General features: G+C 41.3%; 3 protein-coding genes across 3 annotated transcripts in view; 1 reads left to right on the forward strand and 2 right to left on the reverse strand.

Moving 5' to 3' along the window:
* Positions 1-10,106, forward strand: part of LOC134649115 (mediator of RNA polymerase II transcription subunit 13) — a 141,916-nt gene extending 131,810 nt beyond the window's left edge. Inside the window, exons 28-38 of the mRNA XM_063503830.1 lie at positions 1,262-1,491; positions 2,695-2,840; positions 3,838-4,185; positions 4,283-4,513; positions 4,611-4,841; positions 4,939-5,169; positions 5,267-5,430; positions 5,854-6,079; positions 6,151-6,293; positions 7,005-7,258; positions 9,367-10,106. Coding sequence (XP_063359900.1) covers positions 1,262-1,491; positions 2,695-2,840; positions 3,838-4,185; positions 4,283-4,513; positions 4,611-4,841; positions 4,939-5,169; positions 5,267-5,430; positions 5,854-6,079; positions 6,151-6,293; positions 7,005-7,258; positions 9,367-9,499 — 2,337 coding nt within the window. The 3' untranslated portion in view covers positions 9,500-10,106. The remainder of the gene's footprint in view (positions 1-1,261; positions 1,492-2,694; positions 2,841-3,837; positions 4,186-4,282; positions 4,514-4,610; positions 4,842-4,938; positions 5,170-5,266; positions 5,431-5,853; positions 6,080-6,150; positions 6,294-7,004; positions 7,259-9,366) is intronic.
* A 4,085-nt stretch (positions 10,107-14,191) lies between these two features.
* On the reverse strand, positions 14,192-16,699 carry LOC134648603 (uncharacterized). The gene is made up of 2 exons (XM_063503080.1): positions 16,557-16,699; positions 14,192-16,450 (listed from the first exon to the last, which is right to left on the reverse strand). The coding sequence occupies exons 1-2, from the start codon at positions 16,643-16,645 to the stop codon at positions 14,194-14,196; spliced, it is 2,346 nt and encodes a 781-aa protein (XP_063359150.1). The 5' UTR covers positions 16,646-16,699; the 3' UTR covers positions 14,192-14,193.
* A 264-nt stretch (positions 16,700-16,963) lies between these two features.
* LOC134648605 (uncharacterized) lies at positions 16,964-18,122 on the reverse strand. Its single transcript, XM_063503083.1, has one exon. The coding sequence runs from the start codon at positions 17,937-17,939 to the stop codon at positions 16,983-16,985; it is 957 nt and encodes a 318-aa protein (XP_063359153.1). The 5' UTR covers positions 17,940-18,122; the 3' UTR covers positions 16,964-16,982.
* Between the last annotated feature and the right edge of the window lie 4,920 nt (positions 18,123-23,042).

Genomic DNA, 23,042 nt, shown 5'->3' on the forward strand with positions numbered 1-23,042 from the left:
AGATAAATATGTAGGAATTACAAACGTTGATTATGTAAACATACATTAAATTTTTTATCCGGAGATAGTAAGTATGTCTGATTCTCACGGAAGTAAGTTTCGAAGCCATTGTGTATTTTCAATTTTGCGCGAGCGCCGCGTGACACGAGTATCGTGCGCGCCGAGCGGCAGCCCACTGCCATACGCCTGTCCGATGGGCGCGCCGGCCAAATGTACCTAAACTGCGGAGTGACACCCCCCTGACGCCGTGTCAAGTGGTTGGTATCTATAGATATAGACGGTTGATTTATTCCGCGCCGCTTCGCTTTCGCGTCACTATCGTCTGACAATGAGTTACAACAAGTTAATAAGTCAAGTTAGTGAGTGACAATGCGCGGCAGGATTGCAAGAAAGATGCACAATAAAGTGCGATGTTTCACTCAATAAAGAAAATCTTCGTGCCGTATCTTCACATAGAACTCGGTCATAGTTTCTTACAGATTATTACATTGCATTGAAATGTTAACTGTTGTTACTTTAGTTTAATTATATGTTTTAATGTATTACTTTCTGTACCTACATAATTAACGAGTATTCCATTGGTTTGTATACCCTTAACTTGCTGCTGGAAGAGCGGGGTCTCCTGTCACAAGTATTGATATACTTACTAGGAGGTCCCAACCCTTTCTAATTGTTACACAATAATGACTGTGACCAATAAACGATTTTTTCATAGTTTCGATGACAAGCTGTATGTCGAGTAAAAATTTTCACATGTTCTATTTCTAAAATTGTATTTTTCCAAGTCAATGAATTTCGATCTTGTAAATAACACTAATTTGAAGCGGCGAATTTTCTGCGTTTGCTCGTGGGTTTGAAAATATGCGTTATTTATTTAATCATTCCGAAATCTTGAATTTTAATTTTGTAATTTTTTATGACAATTTTGATGGATGGCTTCTCGAAATACTTCTAAATGTTCTAACTCACTGACACTTTACTTGATTTTAGACTCTACTAACTATACTTAAAGATCACTTTTGAATGCACTGTCTATGTCACTTAAGTCACTTCTCTTCTTAACTTGAAGGACCACTTTGTTTAAACAAGTTGCTACGTTACCAAACATTTATTCACATATGTACAGTTTCTTTTATAGGTTCTATGATAAACTAGCGTTACTCAGTTTTCTTATGTAACAGCGACATCTTTTAGGGAATTTGTACAACAAACTAAATATACTTCATATCGGCTCGAACACACACTTTTCTTTCTGTTTCAGGAAAAGGACCGAGCGCCCTACAAGCTGTTTTCACCCGCGTGGGTGCTGGCGCCTCCGCGCGCCCTCAAGGAGGTCGCGGAGACCTGGGGCCACTCGTGCGGCGAGCAGGGCTCCGTGCTGTTCCTGTCGTACTGCCTGTCGCACGACCAGCGCTGGCTGCTCGCCGCCGCCACCGACGCGCGCGGCGAACTGCTCGACACACACGCCGTCAACATACACGTGCCTCACAGGTCTGTTCATTAAACAACTTTATCTACACACATGTAATTAGTGCTCTATAATGCGTTCAGAAACCGCAGGAAATGACAAGCTTTATTACAACCAATTTTACTATGAGAACTTTCTTATCTGTGGTAGTAGGAAAATTTGTACTTTAATGTACGAGTACATAGGTAACGTTATAGATTTTTGTAAGGTTATGAGTTTAAATTTGGAACAGCAGTCAAAACTCAAGTCTCTATTCTAGTATCCATAGATATTAAAACAGTTATCGATACGAAACGTCAATTTAGTATGTTTTTTAAATATAAACCGCACGATATTTGATCTCGAGTGACATGAGAATATTCTTTTGTCTAGGGATTTAAAAAAAACTACGGATGTGTGACATGCGTGAAAAAAGTTTTCATTCACCGCCATTTGACGTACAGTTTATCTTTTAGTTAGTTTTAAGTATGTGTTTAGATAAAGTAGTGTATGTAACTGTACATAATTTGACATTAAAATACTCGTGTGATCCTTTTAAGAAACTCACTAACGTTCGTTTCTTAAACCCACAATGCCTCTCATTATGTAGCAGTCACATAAACTACTAATTCGACATTGACCGAATCGACAATCGGCGGTGTTTCCAGAGTGACGAGTTGTGTTCAGTTTTGAAACGGAGAATAGGCGGGGGGACTGAATGAATCGCCACGCGAGGAATTTGCCGCAGTGCCTTTGCACGTCTCCACAAATCAAGCAGCTTCGTACAGCAATTTCCTCGCGAGACCCGAGCTGCTTCGCGCAAATTCCTTGCCAGGCCGCTGTGCATATCATATAATATTTAAAACTTTCGCGTTTTGAACACATATTAACTCACATTTATAGACGAGTCTAACGCGAAATTTATTCACATACCTTTATTTACCGACGTTTCGACACAGGTTTCACTGGTCATGGTCGTGGCTAACGCTAATTTCTCGTTAGACCCGCGTTAAATGTGAGTTAATATGTGTGCATATAATGTTGCGTAAATAACTGTACAGTTAGCGAACCATTGGTAAACTAGCATCCGGAAAGCGATTTCTAGGTCTGGACGCACCGCGTCCGCAGCGCTTAAATCATTTTTTTATCGTTTTTTTTTTTTCAATTTTTTTTTCCATGCTTCTCACCTTTTTTGTATCTCTTACGTCCATTGAACGTGTAGTTAATGTAACCTATATTTGTTTTAGATCGCGACGGAGGCGAGCGCTGGGCGCGCGGCGCTGCGGGCTGACCAAGCTGATGGACTGGGCGCTCGGCGTCATGTCGCGGGCCGCGCAGCCCTGGCGGCTCGTGGTCGGCCGGCTCGGCCGCATCGGCCACGGGGAGCTCAAGGGTCAGTGTTCATTATTTTTTTTTTTAATAAATAAATATTATAGGACATTATTACACAAATTGACTAAGCCCCACGGTAAGCTCAAGAAAGCTTGTGTTGTGGGTACTCAGACAACGATATATATAATATACAAATACTTAAATACATAGAAAACAACCATGACTCAGGAACAAATATCTGTGCTCATCGCACAAATAAATGCCCTTACTGGGATTCGAACCCAGGACCGCGGCTTCACAGGCAGGGTCACTACCCACTAGGCCAGACCGGTCGTCAAAATACTGTTGTAGATCAGCTGATTAACTGGGTGCTTCAACTAAAATGTTGCCAGATATTCCTACAGATTAATCTTTTGACTATTTACCCGCACTTCATAGGCTCTGCGTCTCTCGGTAGGTTTGCTATAAGCGTGCTAAGCCAAAGAAATGCTAAAAATATTGCCATACGATATTTTTTTATGAAAATTCCCCAAATTATTGGGCGCAAAAGAACATTGGCTACTTCGGTGTGTTTACAATAACCTCAATTCACGCTCATGAATTCTGTAAGGGATCATCCATTAATTACGTCACACGAATTTCTAGGTTTTTTTACCCCTCCCCCCCTCCTTGTCACACTTGGTCACATTTTGCAAACCCCTCCCCCCCTGGTGTGACGTCACATTTTAGGCAATTTTGTTTTCAACGAAATGGACAATATTAACTCTGAATTATTTTTTTAATAAAAAAATATTTTTGATATATAAATATTAGTAATTTTATAACACAACGAAAGTTACATCCAAAATCTCATTATTTAACTGTACAGCGAATAAAAAAAATATAAATTAATTTTCGGTTACTGATGAAGTTAAAGTGACATCACAATGTTTGTGACTCCCCCATCCCCCATGTCACAACATGTCACATTTTCTTGACCCCCTCCCTCCCCCTAAACGTGTGACGTAATTAATGGATGACCCCTAACGTAAAATTAATAGTATAAATCTTTGTTTCAGGCTGGAGCTGGCTCCTCTCACGCAAAAACCTCACCCGCGCCTCCAACCAACTCAAGGACATCTGCAACCCGTGCTCGGTGCTCTACCCGTCCGGCGCCCCCTGCATCCTGTCCGCCTGCCTCGTGTCCACGGAGCCCGACTCGTGTCTGCGGCTCATGGCGGACCGGTTCACCCCCGACGAGCGGTTCAGCCAGGCCTCCATACAGTCGCACCTGCACACGCCGCGGGACGTCACCGCCACGCACATACTCGTGTTCCCCACGTCTGCCACCGCCACGCAGGTCAGTACTGTGCCGAGCCCGACTCGTGTCTGCGGCTCATGGCGGACCGGTTCACCCCCGACGAGCGGTTCAGCCAGGCCTCCATACAGTCGCACCTGCACACGCCGCGGGACGTCACCGCCACGCACATACTCGTGTTCCCCACGTCTGCCACCGCCACGCAGGTCAGTACTGTGCCGAGCCCGACTCGTGTCTGCGGCTCATGGCGGACCGGTTCACCCCCGACGAGCGGTTCAGCCAGGCCTCCATACAGTCGCACCTGCACACGCCGCGGGACGTCACCGCCACGCACATACTCGTGTTCCCCACGTCTGCCACCGCCACGCAGGTCAGTACTGTGCCGAGCCCGACTCGTGTCTGCGGCTCATGGCGGACCGGTTCACCCCCGACGAGCGGTTCAGCCAGGCCTCCATACAGTCGCACCTGCACACGCCGCGGGACGTCACCGCCACGCACATACTCGTGTTCCCCACGTCTGCCACCGCCACGCAGGTCAGTACTGTGCCGAGCCCGACTCGTGTCTGCGGCTCATGGCGGACCGGTTCACCCCCGACGAGCGGTTCAGCCAGGCCTCCATACAGTCGCACCTGCACACGCCGCGGGACGTCACCGCCACGCACATACTCGTGTTCCCCACGTCTGCCACCGCCACGCAGGTCAGTACTGTGCCGAGCCCGACTCGTGTCTGCGGCTCATGGCGGACCGGTTCACCCCCGACGAGCGGTTCAGCCAGGCCTCCATACAGTCGCACCTGCACACGCCGCGGGACGTCACCGCCACGCACATACTCGTGTTCCCCACGTCTGCCACCGCCACGCAGGTCAGTACTGTGCCGAGCCCGACTCGTGTCTGCGGCTCATGGCGGACCGGTTCACCCCCGACGAGCGGTTCAGCCAGGCCTCCATACAGTCGCACCTGCACACGCCGCGGGACGTCACCGCCACGCACATACTCGTGTTCCCCACGTCTGCCACCGCCACGCAGGTCAGTACTGTGCCGAGCCCGACTCGTGTCTGCGGCTCATGGCGGACCGGTTCACCCCCGACGAGCGGTTCAGCCAGGCCTCCATACAGTCGCACCTGCACACGCCGCGGGACGTCACCGCCACGCACATACTCGTGTTCCCCACGTCTGCCACCGCCACGCAGGTCAGTACTGTGCCGAGCCCGACTCGTGTCTGCGGCTCATGGCGGACCGGTTCACCCCCGACGAGCGGTTCAGCCAGGCCTCCATACAGTCGCACCTGCACACGCCGCGGGACGTCACCGCCACGCACATACTCGTGTTCCCCACGTCTGCCACCGCCACGCAGGTCAGTACTGTGCCGAGCCCGACGAGTGTCTCGAACGGTATTAGACTAATAATATTAGTCCACAAACTGTCAAATCGTATGGGTTACCATGGAAACACACTAATAATATTAGACTAATACCGTTCGAGAAATAGGCCCCTGTCAAGTCGAATGGGTACCATGGCAGCACATTAATAATATTAGACTAATACCGTTCGAAAAGTGGGCCCCAGGCCTCCATACAGTCGCAAGCACTATACCCCCTCAGCTCGACCTTCGGTCTCTCTTGAAATTACTTTGGTTTGACACGCTTCGGCCCTCTGCCGGGGTCAGAAGTGTTGAAATAGCGTTAAGTACCCTATACTTTCAGGAATGCACAATAATTTAAAGGCAATATCAACCACATTGGCTAATATTCATTTCTAACATCTGTTCTCTTTCCAGTCGGCGCAAGGGCAATTCGAGCAGAGCGCGATGGCGAACGGCGAGACCGACGACATGATGTTCCTCGGCGTCGACATGAACGACATGAACGACGACGAGATCGGCGACAGCAACATGACGGACCTGCTCATCGGCGACATGTTCAACAACATGTGGCCGCAGGGCAGCCCCAGGAACGACGGAGGCAGGGAGGAAGATGCGGCGGCTGATGAGGACGAGCCGCAGCGTAATGTGCCGCAGGCGAGCTACGCCGGGGACGACCACAGCCAGGTACGGAACTTAGTTTAACTTGACTAGGGCTTGGCGACATGTTCAACAACATGTGGCCGCAGGGCAGCCCCAGGAACGACGGAGGCAGGGAGGAGGATGCGGCGGCTGATGAGGACGAGCCGCAGCGTAATGTGCCGCAGGCGAGCTACGCCGGGGACGACCACAGCCAGGTACGGAACTTAGTTTAACTTGACTAGGGCTTGGCGACATGTTCAACATGTGACCCGCAGGAGGAATGATGGAGGGAGGCAGATGCGGCGGCTGATGAAGATGAGCCGCAGCGTAATGTGCCGCAGGCGAGCTACGCCGGGGATGACCACAGCCAGGTACGGAACTTAGTTTAACTTGACCATAGGGCTTGGCGACATGTCCAACATGTGACCCGCAGGAGGAATGATGGAGGGAGGCAGATGCGGCGGCTGCTGAAGACGAGCCGCAGCGTAATGTTCCGCAGGCGAATTATACCGGTGCCGACCACAGCCATTTACAGTCCTCACTTCGCACGTCACACAGATGGTTTAACGTAACTCTTCAATTCCCATCGCCGTGGCATTGTATCGACAACTTTTCCGTTGACAATTCCTCCGTCTCCTTAGTCGTGATATCATCAGATTAGTAATACAATATAATAAAGACGGCTGGGAATTTAGAATTGATGGCATCTTCTAAAACGCGCAACTTCCGCGGCGCAACTTGGCGAATTTCGGGCGTCACGTTCACTGCTGGAGAAGCCTTCCCCAAACCTTCATACAGCTGTTTAACCCTTAACCTGTCAGTTCCCAAGGGCTCAAATTTGAGCCAGAACGCTTATGGTGACGTCACACACGTGGGAGTTGACGGGTTAACCATCGGCTCTTGTAACAAGTTGATCAAATTTCCAGGAGCAAGTCGGCACCGTCCTCCAGCAGCCGCTGGCGCTGGGCTACATGGTGTCGACGGCGCCGCTGGACGCCATGCCGGCGTGGTGGTGGGCGGGCTGCCCGCACCTGCGCGACGCCTGCCCGCCCGCCTTCCTCAAGAACGCGTTGCACCTGCACACCGGCTCCGTGCAGGCCGCGGACGACTTTACTAGCCTCACGCAGCGCAGCTCGCACGTGCACCCGCTCGATAGCCAGGTCACCACCGACGTGCTCAGGTACAATCACAATCCAACCTCTAGACTGAGCTTAGGCCAATTCTTTCATGCTGCCAAAAATACGGGGGTGCGGGGGGATGAGGTGAGCGAATCCCGTGCCGTGATTGGTCCGTTCAAAGACCAATCACGGCACGGGATTGACTCGAAGATGGAGTAAATCTACCGTATGAGTGGCAAAGGGGGTAGCGTTACTATGCTCAGTCTAGAGGATGTCTTGTCTGTTGGTACAATCAACTTGCTCATAGATATTCACGCACGCACGCACTTTCTCACTTTTATTTTATTTTATAGCCACTGTAATTCTTATTTTTGTTTTATTTATGTATTTTATTTTTTAACACTTATAACACACTACACACTTTTTAGGGTTCCGTAGCCAAATGGCAAAAAACGGAACCCTTATAGATTCGTCATGTCTGTCTGTCTGTCTGTCTGTCCGTCTGTCTGTCCGTCCGTATGTCACAGCCACTTTTCTCCGAAACTATAAGAACTATACTGTTGAAACTTGGTAAGTAGATGTATTCTGTGAACCGCATTAAGATTTTCACACAAAAATAGAAAAAAAACAATAAATTTTTGGGGTTCCCCATACTTCGAACTGAAACTCAAAAAATTTTTTTTCATCAAACCCATACGTGTGGGGTATCTATGGATAGGTCTTCAAAAATGATATTGAGGTTTCTAATATCATTTTTTTCTAAACTGAATAGTTTGCGCGAGAGACACTTCCAAAGTGGTAAAATGTGTGTCCCCCCCCTGTAACTTCTAAAATAAGAAAATGATAAAACTAAAAAAAAATATATGATGTACATTACCATGTAAACTTCCACCGAAAATTGGTTTGAACGAGATCTAGTAAGTAGTTTTTTTTTATACGTCATAAATCGCCTAAATACGGAACCCTTCATGGGAGAGTCCGACTCGCACTTGGCCGCTTTTTTTCCCTTATTTTCTCGTAATGCATGTTAATTATAAGATGTAATTATTTTTGAAAAGATGTGTCCCGCCGAGTTTGTTGCCGGTCCTATATTGGGATACCCTCCTCCAATTGAGGGGGGATTTAAATCTTCTCGGGGCAGAGGTGTAGGGTTGGAGCCGGTCTACCTAGCTTTATTTGACGTTCATAAGCGCATTGTAATTATGCCTACTTGAATAAACTATCTTTTATCTTTATCTTATCTTATCATAGATATTCACGCACGCACGCACTTTCTCACTTTTATTTTATTTTATGGCCACTGTAATTCTTATTTTTGTTTTATTTATGTATTTTATTTTTGAACACTTACCTATAACACACTACACACTTTTTACTCAACTGTACGTGATCTGGGTTCCGGCAGAATATCGGTGCTTTGCTCTGTAGAGTGAAGCGTATAGCTGAGTCGGAGCCCTTTTGTTTTTGCTGCAATGCACACAGTGTGTAGCAGGTATAGCAGGTAAACCCATTTTTTCGTGTGTAAGTATTTTTTATTTTCTGTATTGGTTAATTTTGTACATATTTAATCTTCGTCGTGTTTGTAATCTACCTACCTATTTGTAAAATGTTGTTGTTGCAGCAAACAAATAAACGATTTATCTATCTATCAGATATGGTCGCGCTTGGCACCAGTAGAGTCTGTGCGGAAAGAGAACAGTCGTGGAATGTATTGGGCCCCATACATTCCACGACTCTTCTCTTTCCGCACAGACTCTAGCAGGTATCTACAGGCTACATGTCGCGCTGGGCTACATGGTCTCCACAGTCCCCCTGGATACAATTAACTTCCGCAAACGTTGAGTAGCTTTGGTTTTAGGTCTGTCGATCTATCGGGTTAAAACGAAGATGACCTGATACCAGGTCGATATCGACTAAATCAAACTCAATCATCCCTTTCACTAAAGCCTTTAAGCAGCCTAAAGCACATATCAGCCTTTTATCGCCCACTGCTGAGCATAGGCCTCTCTTCGAGTACGCCACTTATCCCGGTCCTGAGCCAATCTCATCCAGAAGTGACCCTCAATCTTCTAATAATTATTATCTCCAAATAGTGAACTACTAGCCTCCTATTAGCCTAACGAAAGCGAGTTATCTAAAAACATGATATAGCCATATGTTAACATTGCAGGTACGTGCTGGAAGGCTACAACGCGCTCTCGTGGCTCGCGCTGGACGGCGAGACGCACGACCGGCGCTCGTGCCTGCCGCTCCACGTGCAGGTCCTCATGCAGCTCTACCACACCGCCGCCGCGCTCGGTTAACCCCGTCCCGACTGCGCACGCGTTCCGCCATCTTTGCGACACGGCTCTCCTGACTGCGACGCGTCCTCGGCTAACACTCGGCCATCCTGATTTCGACGCGTCCTCGGCTAACACTCGGCCATCCTGACTGCGACGCGTCCTCGGCTAACACTCGGCCATCCTGATTTCGACGCGTCCTCGGCTAACACTCGGCCATCCTGACAACGGCACGTCCTCGGGCGAGCGACTCTGGCGACGCGGCCTTATTTATTCGAGACGGTCAGATAAAAGAGTACACTAATTTATTGCCCTAGTTAATTCGACATAGGATTTTTTCTATTGTAAATTGCTACCCTCGAAATGGCCGTTTAAGAATAGAATTCTAGACGACAGTACTTAGGTAAATTATACGATAGAGTAGATGCCGTCGACTCTGCGCGGCTGGACCTTGTTACGTTACACGCTGGGTTTTAAATCCACTGACAGATGCGAATTGATACGTAAGTTAGACCATTCGATTGTAAGATGTTGGTAAAGATTTAGATTAAGTTGTTAACATCGGTGATGATGGGATTTTGGATAGTTAGTAACAATTGGAAATCCAAATTTTCTTATTAGTCATATACATTTTAGTAGTTCGTATTAGACATATACATCTATCACATCAGAATTATATTTAATTAATGACATTATGCAGAAACTAATATACATAAAAAATAAATTAACACTAACATTAATATGATCAAATTCAAAAGATCAAATTTTTAGTTAGGATATCCACAATGCAGGCACATCTATCATATTGACATTTTAACAAGTGGCATTTACTTCTTTTCGACTATACAAAAAAAAACCATTTATTTAGCTTCCAATTGTTATAAACTTTTTAAAATCGGTATGTATAATAAAAGGCCAAGGTAGTCACCTATTCGGGTAGCTTAAGTGTATTTATTATTCAACGCTTGTTACTTAGTGGTGATAGGAACATCCTGTATCAACAGCATCCTATACATTATTAAAAATCAATTTTATATTTGACAAAATATCAGTGAACATTTATATAAGGTCAGTTTGTGACCTATATAAGAATAACACCATTTTTAAACATTTTATTAAACGAAATCAATTTATAGCAAATATTATATTGTCTTTTTTAAAACAACAGTGAGATAGTTAATTGAAGTATTATCATTTATCATATAAAACAATGAAATTTTAAGAACTGTCTTTGTGGCACATATTTTACAAGATAACCTGATATCATGAACTCTTTTTCGCATTCCCTAAAAGCAACGCACAGACGTAAATTACATAAGTTTTGATAATGACAAGTCAAAAATGCTAGGTCCATAATTTAATTCATTAAAATCTATTCACACGATATTTGGAACGACCAATAAAAAAGATCTTTACGACCACCAGTATAGGCGTTTATTTTGTACAAATCTCATAAACGCTCGTTGCAATAAACTTTTCTGTTCGACGGAGCCGGAAAGCGGCAACTTCGTTAAGTGCAGCGTGTCGAAAGTTGACGCTTATGAGTACAGAAAAATCTTTTCGATTCGGACAAACCAACTTTGACAATTTCTAAGGGCATTTCATAATTGTTAAACCTTTCATTGGAAACGAAACGCTTCCATTACCAGTCTTTCATTTGGACTACTCTTCCGCGATCTCCTATCCATTTATTCATGAACCTCATTTTGAATAGCATTCTATTTAGAAATCATATTAATAGATACTTTGTACTCATTATTTTATTGAATCACCGGCGTATTTTTTTACGTATAGAGTTGCTGCGATTGCTAAAGTCGTGGTTAAATAGATTTATTTTAGCGTCAAAGAACCTTCGAATAAAAATCAAAGCATATCGCGTCATCTCTAAAACTGGTTTATTGCGGTGTATTCGGGTATTTTCGGAGATTCAACCCCCAAAATCGTTTAAAAATCATTAATATTCCGTTGTAATAAGAGACCCATTTCGGAATTATTCGCCACATTTTAAGTATTTTTTTCCTTAGGGAATTACCCGAATGCACCTTATATAAAACTAAACTCTATCACTCTCCATGTAATGTTTGACAATTTGTACACTTCACCGGTTATCTCTGTTCATTTGTGAATGAAAAAGTTGACCAATACATATTGCCAAATTATGTTTACCGCTTGTCGGTTCATCATATTCATGTAAAAAGGTGGGCATACTACCAGTGACAATTTTTTATTTTATTCTTTATTTCATATACATGGAAAACCAACAGCTATAAACATGTCTAAAGGCTACAATAGATTTACAGAGCCAATTACAGATTCTCACTTATAAGATACGATCTCAAACCCAACGAAAGTTAATTACAAACTAAGATACGAGAAACTAATTATTAGACGGCCATATCATCTTGTACGAAGGATTAATATGGCTTGGTAACTGTGTTGTCTACGGTAAAAGCGAAAATAATGAATTATTTGGCGTAATCACCATAAGCTTAAATACCACATAATAGCCATTATAATTATCCTGATGAAATGAGAGTAATATTTTGCAGAAGATATTGTTTACTACTATGTTCTCAGTCATATGGTTTTTTTTTATAATTATTGTTTGACAACATTCGACTGTAGCTTGTGGTTGGTAGTGTGTCCAGCCCGGGGCGTCATGTCACAAGTTATGTACCTATTTATTACGGTTGTAATATTATTGCCACGTTGCGTTGTTGTGCTATTTATGTATAATGTAATATATTTTTATTTTACGTTATTGTATAAAACCGGTATGAATTACCAAAGGAGTAGATACGTGTAGTTGTCTAGATATTTTTTTACCAACACTATATTTCCTTGTATTTTGTAAATCAAATGCGATCTTAATTTATTACTCGGATATTATTTTTATACGATTTATTTAATATGAAATTATTTTGTGTAGTGTTCTTTAGTTCGCTCGGCTCGTTCGCGTAGTTAGAAACAGTTAGCGACAATTATATTAGACGAATTGACAGCGATGAGCGACCGACGCATGCGCATAGTACTTGTACAGTTTTATACGAGGGAACAATGAGCTCAAGCCAGATAACAAGCCGCACCGCAAATAAACAGTTGTATATCTCAGTAACTAATGTCACACTCAAATGTGCGCTGTGCACATAGTTACATAGAGCGCCCTAAAGTGCCAATAGCTAAGGAACCGTTTATGCAACTGTTAGCAAAGTTGATTGGTAGGAAATATAATTAGGTAGAATCGTACACACACTGGGCGGGCATAAAGGAAGCCTTAGGTCGCGATTACGGCTTTTGGCTAGCGCGAAAATTAACAATCTAGGTCATTCTTTATGCCACTCTCAGTGATGTTTTTTAATAATCTGCGGTGCGGCGATACATTCTAAACTAAACAGAATTGCTAGTTGTATGTCTTATGATGAAATAACTCCGGTTAAACTAATTAGTGACACCAATAGCTTACGGTTAGATAGTACGAGAGCCCTAGGTAACGTTCGAGTAGCATTTGTATAATTTTAGACAGCGTCGTTTTATAAAAATATAACGGAGTCCCCGACCAACGGCTAGGTTGATTCGTTGAATCTCCAACAGTTTGGTAGTTATATGAAATTTTCTATTTTAATATATAAATAAAGCTTAAGTGTAACGAGGTTGGCTGCGAACTGTAAATATGGATGGAGCGTGTGATTCACTTGTACTCATTTTTAATGTTGATTTTTATCATTTTATCGTATCGCTGCAGATTGTCGCGTGTGAAAGACCCTCTGTTTCATAATAAGCTGGAATCAAATCAATTCAGAACAGTGATTTTGTTGCTTAGTACCTAATTATTGATGTTTTCGTGCGAGCTTCGCCGGCGGTGGGGGCGAGCGAGGGAAACAGCTTTAACCTGACGGTCTCGCTCGCACCCGACGGGCGGCGGGCGCACGCGCCTCGCCCGCGACTAACTGAATTATGCCTAGTTGAATATGAAATGTTTTAAATGTGTTACAGCATTTGAGAATATTTAATGATGTTGTATATAGTTTATATTTTGTTTTGTAAAACATTTTGTACATAGCGTGGGAGTAGTTGGTAGTTTAGTACTATTGCCGCGGCGCACGTCTTGAAGGAACCACTCGTAATTTTTGTACAGTTGTTGAGCGAGATTTGTAGTTGAATGTATTATTTTTAAGAATTTTTGTTTTCGATCTTTTTTGTTATTGTGAATTGTCAATTTTTTTAGGGAAATGGGATTGTACTGTACATAGACCTCACCATTTTGTCATATATTAGGTTAAGCGGTCAAATCTGATGATTGATGTGGAAATCAAATTTTCTAAATGGAGCAATCATTAGAAATTCGTAAAACAAAATTAGTGTAATACTTGATATTAATATAACTTTATAACTGTGAAAATAGGTAATAATAATTATGAATAAAATATTACGTATTTAAAAGCACTGTTTTATTTAATCTTTACAAAATATCATTGACGTATATCTCAGGACTGGACTTAGGCAATAAGAATGAGGCCAGTACAGCTGAGCGGTGTGAAACCGCTACAACATTCGCATCACGCGCGCGATTGGTCGCAACTAGTTGCGTTAGACTGCACAATTGGGTCGAATTCGTGAGTGACACCGGTGAACTAGTACCATTTTTAGTGCCCGTCCTGAGATATATGTCAATGCAAAAAATGCTATTTTATCCTACAATACCGCTTGCAGCCTTGCAGTTATAAATTAAAAGTCTTAAATAAGTTGTTCGTATCCTTCTTATGCATAATATTGTTTTCTCTAACAGCGTAAAATATCCTCAGCCTTACAAATAATTTCTTTAGATAATCAAGAGGAAAACACTGGCATGGTGTTTCAAACTCAAAGCTTGATATTTTCTTTAATACTTGATGCCCAATACTGTTTATCTTCACATCCTGCCTGCAATAATCTCTAAATCTCCTCTCTAATATCATTATAAAATCTGTGAAATTTTGCGGAGGAACTAATTTACAATTTCGGATGTCAAGAGGCGCACTAGAGCGATACGGGGGTACATACTGCCGACTCTCCGGGCACCGGCTCAAGTAGTCTTGGAAAGTGTTGCATGAATGGTGGTCTATACATTTTAAGTACAGATATCTACAGACTGTTTCAAACCTCTTCTTATCAGGCAAAGCTAATCTGTAGTCTGTGGTGCCTACTTTGATTGCCTGATTGGCAGATTTGCCCATTGACAACAGAGCCTGGGGCCTAAATCCTGAGTTAACTTTGCCATCCCCAATGGGTTTTTTCAGCATACTGTATACAAAACATCTTGAGAATCTTCTTCTAAATTGTCTAGAACTCTTTTTGCCTTTACTCCTAGTCATTGCCAAAAACTTGTTATGGCAGTTTTGACTAATTCTGCTAGTAAGCAACATTTTCGCTCCTAGATTTTTCAATTCACCAAACAATTGCATTACAGATATAATAGATATTTGAATACTCTCTATGAACTTGATACTTTTTGTAATATCCTTTCCATCACTTTGTCTTATTATTTTCAAGTTTTGAAGTATGAATAAAAATGTATTTAGGAATTTGCTTTGATATTTTCTATCTGAATATGCCCTCTTGAAAGGAGACATGGTTACATGAGTTTTAGAGTTCATCATGTCACATAGATTATTAAATTTCTTTGTAAATAGAGTATTATCATCGCCATCTGAGCAGGAACCTTTGACATAGAAGTGACAGCTTTTAAGGTGACTTTCAACAGTATTTCGCAGCTTTCCTGTGTCATAGATATAGTAAATATTTTTATCATTAATTGAAAAATAAGTTTTTGCTGGTGTGACTCTTTGTGATTCCAGCATGTAGAATATTTCAGTCTTTGGGTCAGATACAAAAGCTCTCACATCTAAACCAATATCTATAAGCAAGGTAATGATTTCCTCTACCCATATAGATATGTCGGGGGAATTATCATGATGAGAAATAAAAGCATGGGCAATGGGCTGTGTCCATTTTTCTAGAATGCCTTGAGCTATAAATACTAAAGCATATTTTGCTGGCTCTATCTTCTGCACTCCATCTATCTCATGGAATCCTTCTACTTTGTCTTTTGTTATATTGTAATACAAACTGGGCTTTAGAGGCATACTGCTTATGGACAAACTGCAAATCTTTTCCCTGGGTGACATGTTTGCAACTTTTATTTTTAAAGCATTTATTAACTTGTTGTCAAACTTTGTAGTTTTTGGTACAATAAGCTTTTTCAAAGCATTTATTTCTGGTAAGCCCATCATGTCTTTCAGCAAATTGTAGGAGTTTGCACCAGAGAAATATAAGTTAAGAGCAAACATGTGAAATTTGTAGGTGTCAGCATTATCTTTACAGTTTAATTGCCATTTGATAAGTTGCACCATGCCTTTGGACAAGTTTTTGCTGCAACTTTGTATAAAATTTTCATTTGTTTCGACTGGATCAAGCTTCCTTCGCCTTTTTGTGTCATCATCTTGAGAGGTCTGCGTTTCCCTGGTGACTTTGATGACACTCTCACAGAACTGTGACATATCAGGAAAGCCAGTCAACTCAGGACTTGTGAAGTGTGTAGTTGAATGCTCGTCATCTATCTTTTCAACTTTAATGTCATCTGGTGCTATTTCCATCTCTGAATCTGGGTTATTATTATCACATTCCGATACAACAGCTGAATCCATGTCTACATTAACGAAATTGTCTGTTTCATCAGTCTTTATAAGCTTCTTTCTACGATTAATCTTTTTCCTGCCATCAGGCGATTTATTCATGAGAAGATCTTGGTTAACATGTTCTAAACACGGGAATGCGTCTTTTGTGAGGCATTTTCGGCTTTTAGCTAGCCCTTCACATTTTTTAATAAAGCTATCCTGGAAGTGTGCTTCGCAGATTCTGTGGTTACCCCTTGATTTGTTATCAACAAGTTTATCGAGTAAATCTAAACGGTCGACTGCTTTCAGCCACTCGTATCTCCTGAAAACAATTACAATTTGAGTAAAGTAGCATTAAGTATATCGAAGTAGGGACTTTCTTTGTATTAATAAGTCGGTATCATTGATCGTGGTGTTTGTATATTTACCTTTCTCTATCGCTAGGATAAATAAAGAAGGAGAGATTTTTATTCGCAGCAGAAGATTGCTTGCACACGGTACATATTTTGCCGACCATTGAAACTGATGATTTCAATCAAAATTAAATATTAGCAAAGCAAAGAAGATAAATCCCTCCTATGCAATGCCTACATATTTAACCAGATTTGACATTTGACATGACTGATTTTTTTTTTTTTTAATAATATTACGAGCATTGGCAACTTGGCCATCAGCTCAAACATAAAACGAAACAAATTACAATTCCAGCTTATACACAGTACAATGTGATATGAATTTAAAAGTTACATTACATTAGTCTATGTGTAAAGTAATTACAATGCCCAGCTTATACCTAAAATTTAACATTACATTAGACATACATTTTATGGTTATTTCAATCATTTATGAAAAAATTACAGACTGCCAATAGTGTGAATAACAAATTCATAGATTACAGGATATAATTGTTGATATTTCAAAAGGCCCTGTACAGAGTTTGGCAGAACTTGCAAACCTGTATCCATACACATAGCAACAAACAATAGCCTTTGTAAATTAAATGAAGGACAATGGAAAAAAATATGATCAAGATCACATAAATTAAAATTACAATGTGCACAAACAGCAGAATCACTTAGCTCTAATCTGAATAGATGTGCAGCAAAACGACCATGACCAATGCGCAATCTACACATAGTTGTAATAAATCCCCTTTCTACATATTTTCTTTGGTATTCAAACCACGACTTGGTACTAGGTGCCAGGACTATTTCAGCTAGCCATTTCCCTTTGACTTCTTTGGATTTAGACCACGAGTTATTCCACCTTCTAATCATAAGTTCTTTAACAAAAGTTACTAAATCGGATTGAGGTACTTTTAAATCACAAACTTGGATATTTTCCGTAGATTTGGCAAGCTTGTCTACAAGTTCGTTACCAAAAATTCCTGAATGTCCCGGAACCCAGCAAAATTCAACAGTAATATTTCTATTTAATAAAGAACTTAAACAACTTCTTAACTTATAAATCAAATAATTTACAGATCCACTTACACATTTATTTTTAAGTGCTTGTAAAGCGCTCATGGAATCTGATAGAATTAAAAACTTATTCTCATTTATATAATTTTCATGAATGTATTCTAAAGCGTAAATAATGCCTAATACTTCAGCCGAAAATACTGAAAAATAACTACTACATTCGAAAACCTTTCCTATGTTCAAAAAAGAGTCATAAAATGCAAAACTGGTCCTATCTTTAGTTTTAGATCCGTCAGTATATAATTTAACAAAATCAGTCTTATCATCAAGAAACTCCAAAAAGTCATATTTCGATTCAAATTTGACCAGTTCAACCACCACGTCTCGCATAATATCATTGTATTCATGTTCAAAACAGGGAAGCAAATTAGACCAGTAGACTATATCTTGAAATTCAAAGTTTAAATAAGTTATAACATCACTTATGGAAGAAGAATTAGGAAACGCTATTAAATTATAATTTGGAATATTTACATTATTTAAATATCTATAAGTAACATCGTTATCACGACTAACCAACTTAAGACCATACTTGTCAGTGATATAACATCTGCGTACAAATAAAGGAACAATGCCAGCCTCTATTTCCAAAGAATTAATTGGAGATGACATCATAGCTCCAGTAATAATTCGTAGCGCCCTATTTTGGATAATATCTAATTTCCTTAAAAGATGGGTATTCGCATCAGCAAAAAACATACAACCATAATCGAAATGACTTCTAATTGTCGCGATATATATCGTTTTAAGGACCTTAGGATCTGCTCCCCATTTTACTCCAGTTAACGACTTCAATATGTTTAAACCCAATTCGGCTCTTTTAGAAATTGTATCTGGGGATGCGGAAAAACTTACATGCACTGGTTCTGCGTTTTCCTCCTTATAGAGTCTCCAGTCTCCACTGATTCGGCGGCACTTTATTTTGTTGTATGTATACTTAATTATAGGGATCCCTTTGGTTTCATTTTCTTCAACACACAATATATCGAATCGAGTTTTATTTTACATGTATTGATGTGACATGTGACATTTTTTTTTTTTTTTATTATCGCCTTGCCGTCTATATTGAAAACCCGACAAGGAGGTCAGAATTCATAGGTTAAGTATTTAATACGTGGCGCAAACATTCCCCCGGCCTTGAAAGGAATAGCTTTCAAAAAGTTATTTAAAATAAATCATTTACTACATAATAGCATCCTTATTGCTCAGAGAAAACTAAATTGACATAAACATATGAAGCCTCCATAACTTGAGAGAGATAACTAAATACTAATAGAAATATGAAATTATATTATTGAGAAGGCAAAGGACATAATTTGACCAAAGGTCTTTTAAGTGTGCCTGATTTTGTTTTAACCAAAGCAACTCTGGCAATACCGTCCTTGCCTGGAAAGAGTTGAGTTATAAGACCTAACGGCCAATGTAGAGGCATAACATTATCTTGAAGGATGACTACAACAGTTCCTTCCTTAATAGGCTGAGAAGGAGTATTCCATTTTTGTCTGGTTTGCAACGTGTGCAAATACTCATCGCGCCACCTCTTCCAAAATGATTGCGTTAAGCGATCTAATAATTGATATCTTTGCAAAAGATGATCAGATGTTACCTCCGCAACAGACGCAGCTGGAAGATATTTCAATGGAGTAACATTAAGAAAATGAGCTGGCGTCAATGCGGAAGGTTCAGCTGGATCAGAGCTTAACACGGATAGCGGTCTAGAATTTAATAAAGCCTCAATTTCACATAGAATTGTCATTAATTCCTGAAATGACAAGATTTGTTTACCTATCGTACGAAACAAATGTGATTTGACGCATTTAACGTTACTTTCCCAACATCCTCCAAAATGTGGAGCACTGGGGGGAATAAATCGCCAAATTATTTTATTGGCTGATAGTTCAGTTTCCCAAGCGTCTCGATACTCATTCGCAAGGAAATTATGAAGTTCTTGCAAATATGTATTGGCTCCCTGGAAGTTGGTTCCGTTATCGCTGTACATATATTTTACAGGACCACGTCTGGATAAAAACCGCTTAAATGCTGACATAAAGCTTGCTGTACTTAAGTCAGTTGCAAGTTCTAAATGAATTGCTCGCGTTGTGAGACATGTGAATAAGCACAAATAAACCTTTTGACTCTTCACGCCTCTTCGTCGAACAGGTGTACAATACAACGGACCAGCGTAATCACAGCCAGTATGTATAAAGGCTTTCTCAACTTGATTTACCCTGCACGCTGGTAAATCTGCCATCATTGGGGAGTTAGCCTTTGGCTTGGTCCGGAAGCAGTAATTGCATAAATGAATGCGATGACGAATAATACATCGAGCTGCTATGATCCAGAATCGATGTCGTATAATAGATATAAGAGTTTCAGGTCCTGCATGTAAATGGTGTCGATGATAATAATCGACCAGTAGGTTAATGATGTGATCACGACGTGGCAATAACAAAGGATGTTTATAATCGTAATCTTCATCAGAATTACTGAGACGTCGACGCGAAGGATTCCATCTTGAATAAATGGCTTCAGGCTTGCTAAAGCCTTTGTAAACCCTTTTTTCAGGGTCATATCTAAAATATGTTGACTGAAATAAACTCTTTGTAGAGCTCGTACGATTTCTAATTCGGCTGCTGTTAAGTCATCAGCACTAATAGGGCCTTTAGGTAATCGTTTTATAAATTTTAAGATATAGGCAACTGTGCGTACATATTTAACCCATGACGAGAACCGTTTAGACAAATCATAAATTAAGTTGTCGTTCGAATTGTCACAAGTCACTAAAGAAACCGTTTTTTCTTCAGGAACGTTGACTTCGTCTGGTATAAACGCCTGAATCGGCCATTCGTTTTTCGGGAGTTTCATCCATGGAGGGCCTGATAGCCATAGAGGATGGATCACCAGTTGAGCTGGAGTTAAGCCTCTAGACAGGCAGTCGCTTGGATTTTCTGTTCCCTTAATATGATAAAAATGATCGCTTGATAAGTTATCTTGGATCTTGGTAATTCGATTGGCCACAAAAGTTTGCCATCGATGAGGCGACGAATGAATCCAACAAAGTGTCACTGTTGAATCGGAGAAGGCCAACACAGAGTCGATTGGGTATCTGGTTGAGTAGGTATCAACCACCCTTTTTATAAGTTGTGACAATAGCAATGCTGCGCATAATTCCAGTCTTGCTAGGCTGACAACCTTCACGGGCGCTATCTTAGATTTAGCGCAAATTAAATTAATGACACCTCGGTCATCATTAGGAAAAGTGACGTAGGCATAAACCACTCCACCATAAGCTCTTTCACTAGCATCTGAAAAGCCGACTATAGTTAATGAACAGTTTTCAATGACACCAATATGTCTGGGAATGCTAATGTTAGATAGTAGCGGTAGTTCACCTTGGAACTGTTGCCATTGGCGTACAATATGATCAGGCGGCAATTCGTCCCAATCAATTTTCAAAAGCCATAACTCCTTTATTAGAAGCTTAGCGAACACAATTACAGGGGCAACTAGGCCCAGAACATCGAATAGTCGAGCTACCGATGAAAGAATGTTTCTTTTACTACACGGTCGATCGTCGGGACTAACCTGGAACTTGAATACATCTTCACCAGGATACCAACGCAGACCTAAAATCTTCAACGTTGTATCATCGTCGAAGGTGACACTTTGGGATAAATGTAGTCCTTTCGGTATTTCTTTCAGAACAGCTGCAGAATTTGACGACCACTTTGCCAGTTGGAATCCACCTTTCAAGAACAAATCCAGCAGTTGTTTAGTCGCTTGCATAGCTTGGTCTTCATCAATAACGGAACTGGCTACATCATCCATATAAATATCACGAGATGCAATTTCCTTTGCGAGTGGGTATTTATCACCTTCATCAGCTACTAACTGTTTAACAGTTCGCAGTGCCAGAAAAGGACTGCTACGTAGACCGAAGGCTACCCTATTATACTGAAATACCTTTATAGTTTCTTCAGGATTAAACCTATAAAGTATACGCTGATAAGGACGATCCTCCCCCCGTACGTCAATACACAGATACATTTGACGTACATCAGACGTGATAGCAATACCAAACAATCGTAAGTTTAGGAGAATGCAGAACAAGTCAGCTTGAAGACTTGGTCCTGCGTGAAGTATGTCATTTAACGATAAACCGCTTGTGGTCTGTGCACTAGCGTCCAGCACAATTCTAACCTTTGTGGTTATTCTGTCAATTTTGACAATTGCGTGGTGGGGTATGTGATAAGCATCATTTGACTTATCATTTGGAACCTCAGATAAATATTTTTTATCAATATGTTCACGGATAACTTCATCATAAGTTGGTTTTAATTCAGGTTGCTTGACGAATTTTCTTTCAAGCGCTAAAAATCTGCGTTCAGCAGTCTTGTAAGAATCGCCTAAATTGCTTGGGTCCAATTTAAACGGAAGTGCTACTTCATAACGTCCGTCTTCCAAACGATTGATTGTATTCTTGAAAATATCTTCAGCTTTTTTCTCGTCTGGACTATGAATCACTCCTCCATCCAAATCTTCAATTTCCCAGAATTTTTGCATTAAATTTCCGACATCAACCGAAGTAAAATACCCAGCTGCTGAGTAGGAAGCGTTAACTGCGGGAGCATCGCCTAGTATGATGTACCCCAGTGTAGTTTCTAAAGCGTCAGGCAAACCAGGCTCGTTTTCAATTTTATCTGACATTAACAATTTGGTGAATAACTTAACACCAAGAAGTACATCAATTTCACCTGGAATCGCCCAAGAGTCATCTGCTAGATGTAAATTATCAAACAGATCAGTTGCAGATTGATCAATATGACAGGTCGGTAAATCAGGCGTGATCTCATCTAAAACAAGCGCTTCGATAGTATATTGATGTTTAGGATCATATCTTGACCTAAATGTCAAGTTGACAGTTCCTCGGATGGGTTGTGTTATCGTTGTTCCACCTAATCCATTTATTGACGTCACTGGGCTGCTGTGTACAGGAAGACCTAAATTCTTGCAGCACTTCAATGTAACGTAATGTTTCTGTGATCCTGGATCCAGTAGACATCTCAAAACCTTGTCCTTGCCGTTACGCCCACTAGCGAGTACCTGAGCAGTGGCGAGAATTTCCGTCAAGGGTGAAGTAATCTGTCCCGATGCCGAATGAGTACATACCGAGGCACCGTTGTCCTTTACGGATGAACTTGTGCTAGCTTCACTATCATCCTTAGATGAAGACTTGGACTCGTTATTATTCATTGCAGGTTTTGAGTTTTCGAAGTGTAACGTTGTATGATGTTTGCCTTTACATTTACGACAAGTTTTCTTCGAGGAACATTTCGATGCAGTATGATGCGTGTTCAGACAATTAGTGCACGCGTGAGTTTCCTTAACGAAATTAAATTTTTCGTTAGGCGTGAGTTTCATGAAATTATTGCA

Source organism: Cydia amplana, chromosome 6, assembly GCF_948474715.1.
Source record: "Cydia amplana chromosome 6, ilCydAmpl1.1, whole genome shotgun sequence".
NCBI classification, from domain to species: Eukaryota; Metazoa; Arthropoda; class Insecta; order Lepidoptera; family Tortricidae; genus Cydia; species Cydia amplana.

What these genes read in the sequence shown, in the direction of transcription:
- LOC134648603 (XM_063503080.1), bottom strand. Translation starts at nt 16,645, where the DNA reads ATGGTCGGCAAAATATGTACCGTGTGCAAGCAATCTTCTGCTGCGAAT. An exon ending in TATCCTAGCGATAGAGAAAG is followed by an intron (nt 16,451 to 16,556) that starts GTAAATATACAA and finishes AATTGTTTTCAG; the next exon opens with GAGATACGAGTGGCTGAAAG.
- LOC134648605 (XM_063503083.1), bottom strand. Translation starts at nt 17,939, where the DNA reads ATGCGAGACGTGGTGGTTGAACTGGTCAAATTTGAATCGAAATATGAC.